The sequence below is a fragment of the Bubalus kerabau genome, chromosome 16, assembly GCF_029407905.1.
Source record: "Bubalus kerabau isolate K-KA32 ecotype Philippines breed swamp buffalo chromosome 16, PCC_UOA_SB_1v2, whole genome shotgun sequence".
In the NCBI taxonomy this organism is placed as follows: domain Eukaryota; kingdom Metazoa; phylum Chordata; class Mammalia; order Artiodactyla; family Bovidae; genus Bubalus; species Bubalus kerabau.
In genome coordinates this window covers 56,700,568-56,715,910 of record NC_073639.1, presented here as the reverse complement: position 1 = coordinate 56,715,910, position 15,343 = coordinate 56,700,568, and the positions used below count along the sequence as shown (strand labels likewise).

Genomic DNA, 15,343 nt, shown 5'->3' with positions numbered 1-15,343 from the left:
GGAAGATCTTGCTGGCTGCTGTGTGGACAATGGGTCCTAAGGGTGGGGTGAGATGGGAGCTCAAAGACAAAGATCATTATCCCAGCCGTGCGGTGAGATGTGGCTTGGGGTTTCCAAGGCACAAAGGAGATGGAGAAACAGAATCAGCCCCACTGGGCAGGACGAACTGAGAGCCTATCCAGAGATGAACTGCTGGAATAGAGAAAGGGAGGAGTCAGGTATGAAGGCCAGGTCTCTGGACTCCAGGGACTGGAAGATGGCGTTGTTAATGAAGGTGGAATTTATGTAGTGGGGGTGGGGGGAGGGGGAAAAGGTTTGGGAGAAAAGTCTCCAGAGGCTGCATTTCCGCTGTGATGAGTCTGAGGTGGCTTTGGGACTTCAGAAAGGAAATATCGGGTAGACAGGGAGGTGGACAAATTCCTCTGGCAGTTAGCCTTAACGCACCTGCTATGAGAAAGTAGCACCCACCTACTATGGGGGGACCTGGGTGTGAAGAGGCACAGGTCCTGCCTTTGAGAAACTGAAGAGTATGTTTGAAGAGCGAATATTTCACTAGGAAAGTGTTGGCAAATCAAACACATGAGGATGGGGACTTCTCTGGTGGCCCAGTAGATAAGAATCTGCCTGCCAATGTGGGGGACTCGGGTTCAAGCCCTGGTCAGGAAGATTCCACGTGCCTTGGAGCAACTAAACCCGTCTGCTGCCACTACTGATGCCCTCGCTCCCAGAATCCACACACCACAACGAAGAGTAGCCGTGCACGCTGTAACTAGAGAAAGCCCTTACCCAGCCATGAAGGTGCAGGAAAAACCCGAAAAAAATCACTGCATGAAAATAAAGGTCCTAGTTTTGAAAAAAACAAATGCATGAGGATGAGGAGACCAGGTAGGGTAGTGAGAAATCTGGGGAGACTGCCTGGAGGCAGCGAGGGCACAGAGGCTGTACCCAAAGCAGACATCTTCCAATTCCAGACAAGCCTAACCTTCACCAGAGCCAGTCCACATCAGTCCAGACTTCAGCCAGGCTCCCATTTGGAAACAGCCTTCCCTTTTCTGAGGCTGATGTCCAGAAAAGCCAAATAACTGAGGGTCAGAGATCAGAGATCTCACATGTGGCAGGTGCCCAGGCCTCAGGGCCCAGGTAACTGTCCTGAGTCGGTTTCTGAGGTCCTGGAGTCTCTGATTGCCTTTGGTTATGTAATGCATCGATCCAATCCAGGGCCAGGAAAGGTGAAGGGCCTCATATGTCCCCGGGCCCTTGCTGACCAGCGGAGCAGAAAACCCCTCAAAGTGTTTCTCAAAGCCCCACAGGTCCTTCAGTTATGAAGACTAGCAGGACATCCTGAACAGGCCAGCAGGAATGTCCAATGGTGAAACAATTGCTACACCCCCCGTTTGTGGCTACCGAGCAGGGTGAGCCCAGGCCTGGCTGTCTTGGGGAGCGGTGGGGGGTGGGGGGGCGCCTCCCCTGGCCCTGTCCACACAGAGCCAGAGGATCAGTCATATCACACCCTGATCAAAATCCTCCTGTGCTCTCCACCTTTGCAGAGTCGGTCACACACCTCCCATCTCATCCTGTTCCTTCTTCCGGCTTCACCTTGTCCATGCTCCACCCCACTGCCCACTTCCTGCTCTGGCAACATCCAAGCTTCTTCTGCCTGCTTCTTAGTCTTGAGACCTGCTACCCCTTTGCCTCTAGTCAATTTTTCCCACTATCTTTCTTATCTTTTAAAGAGGTGAAATTCATATAACATGCAATCAACCATTTTAAAGCATGCAAATCCCTTAGTCTTAGTTATATTTACAATGTGATTATCACCAGGTCTTGGGAATTACAAAACTCTCTCGTCACCCCATAAAAACCACTTCTCACCCAATGAAGCCTCACTGCCCTGCTCGCTAACCTTTAACCTGCTTTCTGTCTAGAGACTTGCTTATTCTGAGTAAGTCATATAAAAGTAATCATACTTTCACACTTTTGTGACTGGCTTCTTTTATTAGCAAAATGTTTTCGAGGTTTATCCACATTGTGGCCTGTATCAGAACTTCATTCCTTTAAAAAAAATTTTTTATTTGGCTGCACCAGATTGTAGTTGCAGCATGTGGGATCTAGTTCCCTGACCAGGGATGGAACTTGGGCCCCTTGCATGGGCAGCATGGAGTCTTAGCCACTGGACCACTAGGGAAGTCCCTTCATTTCATTTTATGCCAAATAATATAGTCCGCTGTCTGCATAGACCACAGTTTGTTTATTCATTTGTTAGTGGATGGACACGGGTTGTTTCCACTTTCTGGCAATTGTAAATAGACCTGTTATAAACATTCATGGACAAGTTTCTGCATGGATACCCATTTTCATTTCTTTGGGGTCTGTACCTAGGAGTGGGATTGCTGGGTCACATGGTAACTTCAGGGTCAACTTTTTGAGGAACCTCCAGACTTATTCTTTGCCCCTGATATCCGGGGCTGGCCCTTGCTCCTCATTCAGCCCTCAGCTCAGATGTGACCTCCTCAGATCACCTCAGCTCAAATAACACTCCTCTCCCAACCACTCTCGTGTCTTTTCACAATGCTGGGTTCATGATCCCTTAGGACATAGGTGATTCCGTACCTCTTGTTTTCCCTGGTGACCCACAGCCTCACACAGTACCCAGCATTCAATGAATGATAATAAGTCACTGCTCAACAAGGGATATGACTAAGAGGCTTGTAAGGTGGTCAAGCTCCAACATTTTGGCCACCTGATGTGAAGAGCTGACTCATCGGAAAAGACCCTGATGCTGGGAAAGATTGAGGACAGAGAACGAACGAGATGGTTGGATGGCATCACCAACTCAACAGACATGAGTCTGAGCAAGCTCTGGAAGATAGTTAAGAAAAGGGAAGTCTGGTGTGCTGCAGTCCATGGGGTCGCAAAGAGTCAGACATAACTGAGTGACTGAACAACAAAGATGGACAAGACAGAATGCAGGTCAGGGAAACGTAAAGTTAAGAGTAATCCTCTGCTACATAATGAATACTGATCCGTGGGCGTTTGGCACCCTACTGAGGTGGCAGATCTCACAGCTCTATTCTCTGATCTGTGTGCAGTCAGAACGTAAAGGTTTAAAAGGCATGTTTTTGGGACTTTGCTGGTGGTTCAGTGGCTAAGACTCTGCGCTCCCAATGCAGGGGGCCTGGGTTCCAACCCTGGTTAGGGAACTAGATCTCACGTGCCACAACTAAAGATCCCGCGTGCAGCAATTAAGACCTGCATGTGTGCGTGCTAATTTACTTCAGTTGTGTCCAACTCTGCAGCCCTATGGACTGTAGCCCCCCAGACTCCTCTGTCCATGGGATTCTCCAGGCAAGGATCCTGAAGTGGGTTGCCATGCCCTCCTCCAGGGAACTAAGACCATCTTACAAGCCTGGAAGTGCAGCCAAATAAAGAAATAATGCTTCTAGAAAATGTTTTATAATTATTATATAAATAATAATAATCAATCAGCTGAATGACCGACCTCAGGCTATCTAAGGTGAGGCATGTCCTTGTCATCTTAAGTCTGTTGGTACCACCCAGGGTGACTCAGCTCTTTAGTGGACTACTTCCTCCTGCCCGCTCCCCCATCCAAGGAGAAACAGAAACCAGTGTAAGGAAGTCACGCTGATGATCTATTTCTAAATCCCTCCCCGTTGGTGACTCAGCACAGACATCTCTTCAGCAAGCCCCAACTCCATGGGCTGGCACAGGTAACCCCTAGTGACTAATTGCAAAGGGAAGAAAAAAAGACAAAGGTGGAAAAAAAGGGTGGAAAATAGGGTGGAAAAAAAGACAAGGATGGGGTGGGAAATTAGTTGTGTGTATAATCTCACAGTCAGCCTGGTGCAATGGTTAAGTGCTCCAGCTGGGGGTTTAGGCTGCCAGGGTTCAAATCCCAGCTTTGGGACTTGCTACAGGTTATTTTTATTTGCTTTGTTACAGGGAGTGGGCTTCTCTTGTTGTGACTCAGAAGTTTCAGCATGAGGGCTTACTGCTCCAAGGCATGGGGGAATCTTAGTTCCCAACCAGGGATCGAACCCAGGTCTCCTGCATTGGAAGATGGAGTCTTAACAGTGGACCACCAGGGAAGTCCCTCTGCATGTTATTTAATTTCACTTTTCTTTTTTTGGAAAAACAGGGTTAATAGTAGTAGCTGTCTCATAGGCTTGTTGTGAGAATTAAAACAGTTAATATTATATAAAGTGCTTAGAGAGAGCTGGGTATGTTGGAAATGCTTCATACAAGAATAGTCACCATCATTATCATCCATCTCAGTACTGGTATCTGCAGCTGGGCAATCAGACAGAAGGAGATAATAAACGGGCTTTTAAAAAGTTAAATGGGGAATTTCTTGGCAGTCCAGTGGTTAAAACTCTTTGTGACCCCATGGACTGTAGTCTGCCATGCTCCTCTGTCCATTCCCAGGCAAGAATACTGGAGCAGTTTGCCATTTTCTCCTCCAGGAGATCTTCCTGACCCAGGGATCGAACCCACATCTCTCCCATCTCCTGTATTGTCAGACGGCTTCTTTACCACTCGTGCCACCTGGGAAGCCCTAAGTCCAGGCACGTGGGTCCAAGACCCGGCACATGGGTTCGAGTCCCAGTCTGAGTTACACATCTTCAAACACGACCAATTTTTATTTTATGTGCACTGTACCACAATTTTTTAAAAAAGTAAACATTAAACAGCCTCTTTCAGAGGCATCTGCCAAAAAAAAAACAAGGTAAAAAAAGTCTCTGTATTATTATTTGAAATTATAATAGTTCTCCTACCTGGGGCCAGAAATAACTATGTCAGCAGAAATGGCTGTTTGGGTCCTGAATTTGAAAGTCCTCGCTCTATGCAGTCTTCTAGAACTTCAGGTCCTGGAGGAGGGCAGGATGACTGACTGGATGGAGCTGCCCGCAGCGGGGGCTCAGGTCTGGGGGAGTGTCTCACCTGGACGCACTGGCTGGCTCTCGGGCTTTTCAACAACTTCTGTTTTCAGTAAACAGAAATCAGAACAGCTGTTCTCCATCTTGTCTTCCGCAGCCCCTTGGGCACTTACCATGCAAGGACTGGGTTAGCTTGTTTTGAGTATCCCATCCTTCCCACCCCGCCCCGGGGAAAACGGACACCCAATCCTGAAACACACGTGTGCCTACTGCTCATAACCAACCACTGTTCACCTTTTCTTCTATTTGCTCTGAATCCACTTTTATTCTTAACAAAAGAGTAAAGCATCTTATGTTCGTGCCCTTCTAGTCTCCAACCACCAGAGACAAACTCCAGCATGAATGGAGCCTGTAGCCTCCCAGCCGATTGATTTCTGAACTCTGTACACATATTTATAGATCCAAGAAATAGATTTGCTAGTGTTTTGTATTAACACAGATAAACACTATCGTAATATCTTTCGGCAACGTGCGTTTTTTTTTTTTGCTTGTTTATGTTTTTGAGATCTTTCCAAGTTAATATGTATGGATCCAATATGCCTTTTCTTCCCACATAATATTTCACTGTATATCCTGTACCATATTTTTAAAAACCAAATTAAAGACCTCTCCATTGTTTCTAGTGATTTGCAAATGAAAACCAGGTGGCTATGAGCATCCTTGGGCTAATTGCTGCAGAGCAATATTTTTCAAATAGCCTGAGGCATACCTAAGTCATGAAGTCAAATTTTCCTTAAATGATATAGGGTAGAATAACGTGTAATGAATACTATTCCTTGGTGAAGGTTTTGTTTTGTGTGCATGTGTGCTTGGTAGGGAGGTAAAGATGTTCTTCTTACTAATAAGGATTACAGTGAAAGCAAAGTTTAAAAAAACATTGCTCTCCCAGTAATTCTACCCAAGAGAAATGCGAGGTATAGCCATGCAAAAAGTACATGAATGTTCACAGAAGCTCTATTCACAATAGTCGTAAAGTGGAAACCACCCAAATGTCCCATGAGCAGACGAATGGAAAAACAAAACGGGATCTAGCCATAAAATAGAATCTTATTCCATCATAATAAAAAATAAAGTATGGACACATGTTCCAACACAGAACTTTAAAGACATGATGCTCAGTGAAAGAGGCCAGGCACAAAAGGCCACATATCGTCTGATTCCGTGCACATGAAATGTCCAAAAGAGACAGATCCGTAGAGACAGAAAGCAGATTAGTGGTTGCCAGGGGCTGGCAGCGGGTGGGGCGGGGGAGCGGAGAGTGACTGCTTCCTGGGTACGGATTTCCTTTCGGGGTGGTGAAAGTGTTCTGGAAGCAGCTAGTGATGAGAGTTCCCCAGCACTGCAGATTTACTAAAAGCTACTGAATTCTGTGCTTTAAAATGGTTTAAGTAATGAAGTCCATGGTATGTGAATTTTATTTCAATTTTAAAAAAAGGAAAACCACTCCTCTAAGGCAAGGGTCCCCAACCTCTGGGATCTATGCCTGATGCTCTGAGTTGGAGCTGATGTAATAGTAATAATAGAAATGAAGTGCACGATAAGTGTAACATGCTTGAATCATCCTGAAACCATCCCGCCTGGCCCCCAGTCGTTGGAAAAGTTGTCTTCCACAAAACCTGTCCCTGGGGCCAAAAAGGTTGGGGACCGCTGCTCTAAGAGTGGAATAGTTGTAGAGTTTGCACATTTCAACTTTTTTTTACTAGATGTGGCAAATTGCTCTCCCAATTTGAATTCTTACCACCGTGAGCTTCTGTCTCCCCACAATCACACCAATATCTCATACCCAAGAGAAGAACAAGAAGGGGAATAATTCAGAGCTAAGTTGTGGGTATAAACCAGGGCTCACAATCTAGAGGCCCAAGGACTTGTTTTGTTTGCCCTGTTTGTATTTTTTAAAAAGTTTGAATTAGATACCTACCGTTAAAGTCAAGACATCACAAAATGTGGTTTGGCCACTTCCCTTGAAACATCGGAAAACTTGGCCCCATTTCATACACATTTCCTTGTGTTGACAGCAGCCGAGGTGAGCAGCCAGTGCCCACTTTCAAGGAGTAATGAGGTCTTCACTTCACCATAGTCCCCACCGCTCCCTAATATCGTACAGCTGGTCCCCTCTATGGCTTTATGTTCCCCCTCTGGCCCATGTACTTTGATCGCACTCATCCTGGTGTAAAGTTTGTTTTTTTAAGGATTTCCTTATTTATTTGGCTGTGCTGAGTCTTGGTTGTGGCACTAGGGTCTTCAATCTTCCTTATGGTATTTGGGATCCTCAGTTACGGCACATGGGATCTATTAATGGTTCCCTGACCAGGGACCAGTCCCCTGCATTGGGAGCTCAGAGTCTTAGCCACTGAATCACCAGGAAGTCTCAGGGTGTAAAGTTTTGAGCTCCACATGGGAGCTCACCCTAATAGCTTGTATTGGCACAACCATACAGGGCAGCCCTGATGAAGAGGAGGAGATGATTTCCAAGCCAACGAACTATGGATGTTTTCCTGAGGTAAGGGAGGTTGCAGCCAGACAGGGGAGAAAAGCAGACTTGGGAGTTTGAGGGGAAGGTGGGGTCAGAGCCCTGGCACAGCCACCGTGCCAGGGAGTGGAGTGACCGTCATTCCAGTGCCCACTTGAGCATGCTCAGCCTCAAAGAGCCCACCATGAGCAACATCTCAAGTTCCTGGGTTTCTGTCCTTGGAGCTGTCGGCTCTGACCGTGACCCCAAATCAGATTAACGGCCTCCTCCCAACACATACGCTTTGGGTCAGAGTCTGCGGAGGCCAGCTGTTTGGAAGAACCCATCTGCTGCCTGATGCACTCAGCTCCGCTTCAGGGGCCAGTGTGGAGGAGGGAGAGGGCAGCGACTGGGGAGTGGGGTGCCCTGTAGCAGACAGCTCTGACGGTGAGAAATGTCCAGGTTGATGACCTGGGACGGGGAGCAGAGTGCTGCTTATAGAATTCTCTGCATTTTTAAAATATTAACAACAACAAAAGTGCCCCCTTTACCAAATGCCAAAGATTCAGTTGTAGAGAGAGGCTTTCCCAGACCCCTGCCTCTAGCGAGGACAGCTACCCAGGACTAGGTACATAATGTGCAGGGCCCGGAGAAAAGTGAAAATGCAGGGTCTCTTGTTCACAACTGAAGAATTTCAAGGAAAGTTCCAGGTGGTCCAGTGATTAAGACTCCACGCTCCCCATGCAGGGAGCCCGGATTCGATCCCTGGTCAGGGAACTAGATCCCACATGCTGCAATGAAGACTGAAGGTCCTTCATGTTTCGACTAAGGCCTAGCGTGGCCAGTTTAAAATATATATATTAAAAAAGAAGAGGAATTGCAAGGTGGTGGCCAGAGCTTTAAATCAAACGTGGGGCTCTTCTGAGCACAGAGGCCCTGGGTGACTATCTGGGCTTCACGACACCCCTTACCTCCTGCCACCCACCCCTTGAAGCCAGGGCTACCTCTGCCCTCTCACCGGCCCAGATTCTCACACCAGGATTAGGCCTGCTCTGGGTCTCCACAGCCCCCCAGCTCCTTCTTGCTTGTATCTTTGCCTGTCTCTCCTCCAGATGGCGCTTTTCCTGAAGGTCCAGCTGCCACGCTTTCCCCTGACTGCCTGGACCAGAGGAAGGCCGCTGTATTAGCCCAATGAATGGTCATTCAGAAAAAGTCAGCTTCAAAAATATGGCTCTCTACCTTCTGCCCACTAGGACGGCTATAATTTAAAAGAAATACACAGGAGGACCTCCCTGGTGGCCCAGTGGTTTAGACTTCGTTTAAACCACCACTTAAACAACCAATGAAATGGGTGCAAGTTCAGTCCTGGGTCGGGGAGTTAAGGTCCTACATGCCTTGTGGCCAAAAAACTCAAAGATAAAACAGAAGCAGTATTATAACAAATTCAATAAAGAATCAAAAAAGTTTTTAAATAAAACCAAAAAATAACAGAAAATAACAAGTGTTGGTGAGGATGTGGCGAAATTGGACCCTCCTACTTTGCCAGTGGGAATGTGAAATGGTGCAGCCACTGTGGAAGATGGAGTGGCGATTTCTCAGAGTGATCATATGACCCAGCAATCCTACTCCTAAGTATAAACCTCAGAGAATCAAAAATATGGCCACACAAAAATGTGACTGTTCATGGCAGCACTGTCCACAGTAGGCAAAATGTGAAAATAACCCAAGCGTTCAGCAGTGGATGGATGGATAAACAGAATAAACAGAATGGATTCCATCGATACAATGGAATATTATTCAGCCATAAAAAGGAATGAAGCACTGATATAGGCATAGATAGACATAGACATTGGAGAAGGAAATGGCACCCCACTCCAGTGTTCTTGCCTGGAGAATCCCGGGGACGGGGGAGCCTGGTGGGCTGCCGTCTCTGGGGTCGCACAGAGTCGGACCCGACTGAAACGATTTAGCAGCAGCAGCAGCAGACGTAGACATGGATGAACCGTGAAAACATGATGCTGAGTGAAAGAAGTCAGAGAGAAAAGGCCACAATGTCTACAATTCCATGGATATGAAGTGTCCAGAACAGGTGAATTGACAGAGACAGAAAGCAGACTAGTGGTTGCCAGGGTCTGAGGGAGGTGGGGGAATGGAGGGTGATGGTTAATGGGGACCTGGTTTTTTTGGGGGGAAGGGTGATAAAAATGTCCTGGAAAGAGAGGATGGTGACGGTTTTACCACACTGTCAATGTACTACATGTCATTAGTGGTAAATGTTATGCATATTTTATCTTAATAAAAACAATTTTTAAAAACCTATCTTTGAATTGAATTGAATTTTAGAACAGAAAAAGGACACAGTGGGGAAACTGGGGAAATCCAAAAAAAGCTTGGCATTTCACTGCCAGCGCTGTGCCTGTGTGGGCTTCTTAGTCGTGACAAACGTGTCCCAGTCATGTGAGACAGCATAAGGCAAAGCTGGTGAGGGTATAAATACAGCGACGCCTTCTATCATCACTGCAACTTTTCTGCAAACCTAAAATGATTCCAAAATGAAACATTTATTCTCGAAAATCATACGTAATTTCCAGAAAAGGGCTTGTTTAGTCTCCAGAAGGTTCTTTTGGCTGGCTAGGGCCCACTCTGGGGTTCAGATTTGCAATTTAGGGAGCTGGAGCTGACTTCAGCCTGGGAGAGGGAGAAGAATCTGGAATTCCGAGGCTGGGAGAGAGGGATGAGGTGAAGAGAGGGGGATGGGGAGGAGGGAAGGAGGAGTCTGGGCAAGAATGGAGTTGGGCTAGCGGGATCCTCCATGGAAGCGCCTTGCTGGAGAAACTCCAAGAACTTTGGAGAACAGGAATGTCCAGCACAGAGGTTGCTAATGGATAACTCACAGTCCAAAGACTAGGGAGGTGTTATATTTACCCTTGGTTTTGTAAATATAATTGAGCCAATCTATAAAAAATCTATAAACTCTCACATGACAATTGGAAATTTCCAACTTCCTTGGAAACATCTGAAAATCTGCTAATTTGAGGCCACCTTTCTCTATGTCCCCAGATCTGGAGCTGAGTCCCAGCCATCCCCTTTATTTATTTTTAAATTTATTTATTTATTTGTGGCTGCATCAGATCTTCGTTTTGGCATGCAGGATCTTTAGTTGTGGTGAACAGGCTGCTTCCTAGTCATGGAACACGGGCTTAGTTGCCCCAACACATGTCAGATCTCAGTTCCCTGACCAGGGTCCAGACCCACATCCCCTGCATCAGGAGGCAGATTCTTAACCACTGGATCACCAGGGAAGTCCCCTGGCCATGCTCTTTAAAGGGGTGTGAGCTCTCCTGTTTGCCATGATCCCCACCATCCCCTATTGTCACCAATTATGGCAAGAAAAATAAAGAATCTGCCTGCAATGCAGGAGGTGTGGGTTTGATCCCTGGGTTGGGAAGATCCCCTGGATAAGGAAATGACAACCTTCTCCAGTGTTCTTGCCTGGGAGAATCCCACGGACAGAGGAGCCTGGCGGGCTACAGTCCACGGGGTCGCAAAGAGTGGGACACAACTTAGCAACTAAACAGCAACAACTGACACTGAGCTTCAGTCACCACTTATCTTTGAGCTTGCACCATATTTTACAGACTAATTGAACAGATTTTCTCTGTACTATGCCAAAAGTGGAAAAGCAAAAGAGAAATCAAGACATTGTCTGATTTTTATTATATCTGGCTGGCTTCACTCACCTATGATACCTACCTGGCTCCTGGAGAGACTCAGGTTTAAGAACTCAAGTCTCATGTTTGATGGGCAGCTTTCCCTTGCAGGTTAACCTACCCGCCCCAATCCACAGTCTTAAGTCTTCATGCTCACAGGTGTTGTGTGGTTGGGATCAAACATACACATTCTTCTTGGGTGTGAATCTTGGTTCTACTCTTTACTAGCTGAGTGGTCTTGGGCAGGTGGCTTAACTTCTCTGTGCCTCAGTTTCCCCATCTATAAAGCAGGGATGACACTGTACCTACCTTTTAGAGGTTTTATGAGGATTATGTGATGCAGCTCATATAAAGCACACACACCTGTGCCTGAAACGTAACAAAAGAGGCAGAGATTTCAGGGGGTGATGAGTGCTGTGATGATAACAGATCAGGGTGACCGGGGGAAACCCCACACTCAGTACCTGCCGAGCAGGAGGGGACCCATGAGCTGAGAGAGAAATGAGAAAGAATCATCTGGGAACCCAGGGGGAGGAACAGTGTGTCAGGAAGAAGGAACAGGCAATGTAAGGGCTCAGAGGCAAGAATGAGCTTGACTCGCTCAAGGAGAAGCAAGAAGGGAGAGGAGCTACTGAAAGGCAGGCAGAGGCCGCAGGGAGGCGTTTGGACTTGATGCACTGAGACACCCTGGAGGGTTCTCAGCACTCAGAGGCCAGGATCCGATTGACAGGAGGGACACATGACCTGGCAGCAGCAGGCTGGTCCGGTCTGAAGCCTCTGCTTCCAGTCCCATGATCCCTGTCACAACCAGCCTGACTCAAGCATGGCTGGCGTTGCCCTCTGAGCATTGCAACCCCGGACCCCCAAACCAAACAGGAAGTCTTGAGGTGACCTTGGGCCAGGGCAGGGGAAACCGGGATGGGGCAGAGTAGGGGATGCAAAAACCACGTGAAAGAAGGCTACAAGGTGTATGCTACTCAGTCATGTCCAATTCTTTGTGAATCCACGGACTATAGCCCACCAGGCTCCTCTGTCCATGGGATTCTCCAGGCAAGAATACTGGAGTGGGTTGCCATGCCCTCCTCCAGGGGATCTTCCCAACCTGGGATCAAACCCCAGCCTCCTGTGGCTCCTGCACTGCAGGTGGATTCTTTACCGCTGAGCCACTGGGAAAGTCCAAAGACTGCAAGGCTCCCCCTAAAGAGACCCATCTCAAATCCCTGGAAACCGTGAGAGTGACCTTACTTGGAAAAAGGGTCTTTGCAGACCTGGTTCAGAATCTCAAGGTGAGATGATTCTGGATAATTCACATGGGCTCAAAATCCAATGTCAAATGTCCTTACAAGAGAAAGGCAGAGGGAGATTTGAGACATGGGGAAGAAGGCTGGGTGATGATGAAGGCAGAGACTGGAGGGAGGCAGCCACAAGCCAGGAACCTTTGGAGCCGCCAGAAGCAGGAAGGACCCTCCCCTAGAGCCTTCGGAAGGAGCTCAGCCCTGTCAGACTTCTGGCCTCCAGGTCTGGGAACGATATGGTTCTGTTGCTTTAAGGCACTTGCTTTGTGGTCATTGGTTACAGAGGCCACAGGAAACCAGCACACCCTCCTCCAAGGGCCCCCACCTTCCCAGACAAGAGGTTCAATTTCTCCTTTCACCCTTGTGACACATCCCCCATTACAGGTGAGAACACCGAGGCCCAGAGAGGGGAAGACAAATGGGGAAGCTCCTTACAGTTATCTCAACCTTCCTCCTGCCTGAATTGAGCTCACCTATGTATCTTGTTGTTGAGCAAACTCCGGGAGATAGTGAAGGACAGGGAAGCCTGGCGTGCTGCAGTCCTTGGGTCGCAGAGTCAGACACGACTGAGCAACTGAACAACATGTGCCTTGCTGGGTTTTCACAGCATTTTAAAATTTGTGTTTATTTTTATCATGGTATGGTAAGCACAGCAAAAAGAGTCCAGATAACACAATGCCCTGAAACTTTTTCATTCCCTGATCTTGGCGGGGGTTAGCTGCGGGGTCTTGGCTGTGTAGTGTAGGGTAAATCAATTAACCTCTTTGAGCTTCAGATTCCTCAACTTTAAAATGCGGAGAGAATTGGTGGTTGTGAGGATTAAATGAGATCAGACACTAAGCACCTGGTATCTCTCCAATTCCACCTGAAACCCCAGCCTGGGCCTGAGCAGGTTCTTGCTGGGGCACCCAGTTCTCAGGTTCACGATGGCTTCTTCAGGGAGGGAGCCAGAGGGTCCTGGATAAATAAGATGCTCAAGGCAGGTCCAAGGCCCTGAGGGCATGCAGGGGACTCAGCTGGCCACGGTGTGGGCCTCAGGCCTCGATTTATTTGGCAGGAAAATGGATACACGGCAGACATGGAGCTGGTGTATGCAGTGTGACTTCACTGGTTGTTAAAAATATTCAAATACTTCCATACCTGTTGGTAAAAGCCACTGCCCCAGGCCCTCTCCCAGGACCCCCGACTTCTGCACAATTCAGCAAGTAGGAACTACCACCAGGAACTCCTGTGTCCAGCCCTAAGCCTCCCTTCTGACTGAGCTGTACTGCTGGGTTACGTGTCTTAGCGCCATGGGCTGGTGAGCGTAGGGTGCTCTGTCCCTGATGGAAAAAACGGGTGCCATTTGCTGGGTCTCGGCTTTCCCGGGAGGCACAAAGGACCTGGGGGTTTAGTGGAGACCGATCTGTTATCCTGCACAAGCCCCATGGAGACAGATGGACGGACGTGAGTGTCTGCGCTGGGGATCCTGGGGATGTGAAGGGCACCCGCACACTGGATGGGGGGAAGGCCCTAGACCACCCAGAGTCTCCCCACAATTACACCAGGCAGTGCCTGATGAAGAAACCTAACCAGGCGATGAGGCAGATGGCCCAGGAAGAGGTCAGAGGTCAGGGGTCAGAGGTAGTATACTTTATTGACCGGGTTCTCCCAACATCTCACAACCCCCCTATAAAGCCAGACCTGGGCTTTGCCAGCATCCCATGCACCGGACTCCCAGACGTCCAGAGAGCCTCAGAACGGCAGAGCAGATGTGGGGAGGGCGCTGCCAGCCAGGGGAGAGGGCGTGAGGAGGGGCAAGCCAGAGGGAGGGGCTCAAGCTGGGCACTGGGCCGGGGACCCCCCGAGGCTCCGCCAGGCCTGGCCAGCCCCTCACTCCCCTAGTTAAGGTTCGTAGTGGTTCACAGTGAGACTGGCTTAGATTTGGGGGGTGATGGGCAGGCAGGTGCCTTCCACTCCCCGCCCACTGTTGGCCTGACTCACGAAGCTGGAAGAGGGCAAGACAGAGGGCAAGACGGGAAGTCCCTCCACCCCGCCGTGTTCCCACCACCACAGGGACTGGGAAGCCCCTTCTCTCCAGGGGCAAACAGCAGAGGCCCAGTTCTCCCTGACATCCCCCCAGGCTCTTAGGGAGAAGGGTCATTCACTCCTGGCTCAGAAGTTTCCAGAACATCTCAGGGACGTTGCCCATCATTACTCCCAATTAGAAAAATTGTTTTGAAATCTAGGAGTTGATGGGGGCCATCAAACCAAGCAGTAAAAAAACCTGGTTAAGATCTTGGTTTAAAAAGGTAGTTCTACCTTCGCCTAGAAGCTTTGGGAGACCAGCCCGAGAGACCAGTGGTGTCTCCGTGCCCAGACTGGCAGGGGTGGCTCATGGCAGCAGGGGGCCGGTGGTGGCCTGGGGAACAGGGCAGGGACCCGGGGAAGAGATGCAGGAAGCGGTGACTTGTGGGGCAGGGCAGGTGGCCCTCCCCCTCCAGTGCCATGGGCTTGGGCTCAGAGGGCAGTGGGGGCGGCCAGGATGGGGGGCCCCCGTGGGCACCTCTGCCAGGCCGGCTCTGGGGCCTCTGCCCCACCGGGAGAGGCGGGCCCTGCGGTCAGGCCTTGTGACTGCCGTTGCCTGGTGGCTCCCTGTGGCCGGCTGTGAAGTCCACGGTGGGCTCGAGCCCCAGCATCTGCCGCTGCACCAGCCTGGCGTAGAGGCCGCCCTGGGCCAGCAGCTGCTGGTGTGTGCCCTGCTGCACCACGCGGCCCTTGTCGAGCACCACGATGAGGTGCGCCCGCTCCACCGTGCTCAGCCGGTGCGCGATGATGAGCACCGTGTGTTTCTGCAGATTGCCGTGGATGGCCTGCTGGATCTGCGGACACAGGAGGGCACCGGCTCACAAGGGCGCTGCCGCCGCCCACCACACCACCCAGTCCTGGCTCAGA

General features: G+C 49.2%; 1 protein-coding gene across 1 annotated transcript in view; it reads right to left on the bottom strand.

Moving 5' to 3' along the window:
* Nucleotides 1–14,034: 14,034 nt before the first annotated feature.
* ABCB9 (ATP binding cassette subfamily B member 9) overlaps nucleotides 14,035–15,343 on the bottom strand; it is a 29,826-nt gene continuing 28,517 nt past the window's right edge. Inside the window, exon 12 of the mRNA XM_055550506.1 lies at nucleotides 14,035–15,270. Coding sequence (XP_055406481.1) covers nucleotides 15,010–15,270 — 261 coding nt within the window. The 3' untranslated portion in view covers nucleotides 14,035–15,009. The remainder of the gene's footprint in view (nucleotides 15,271–15,343) is intronic.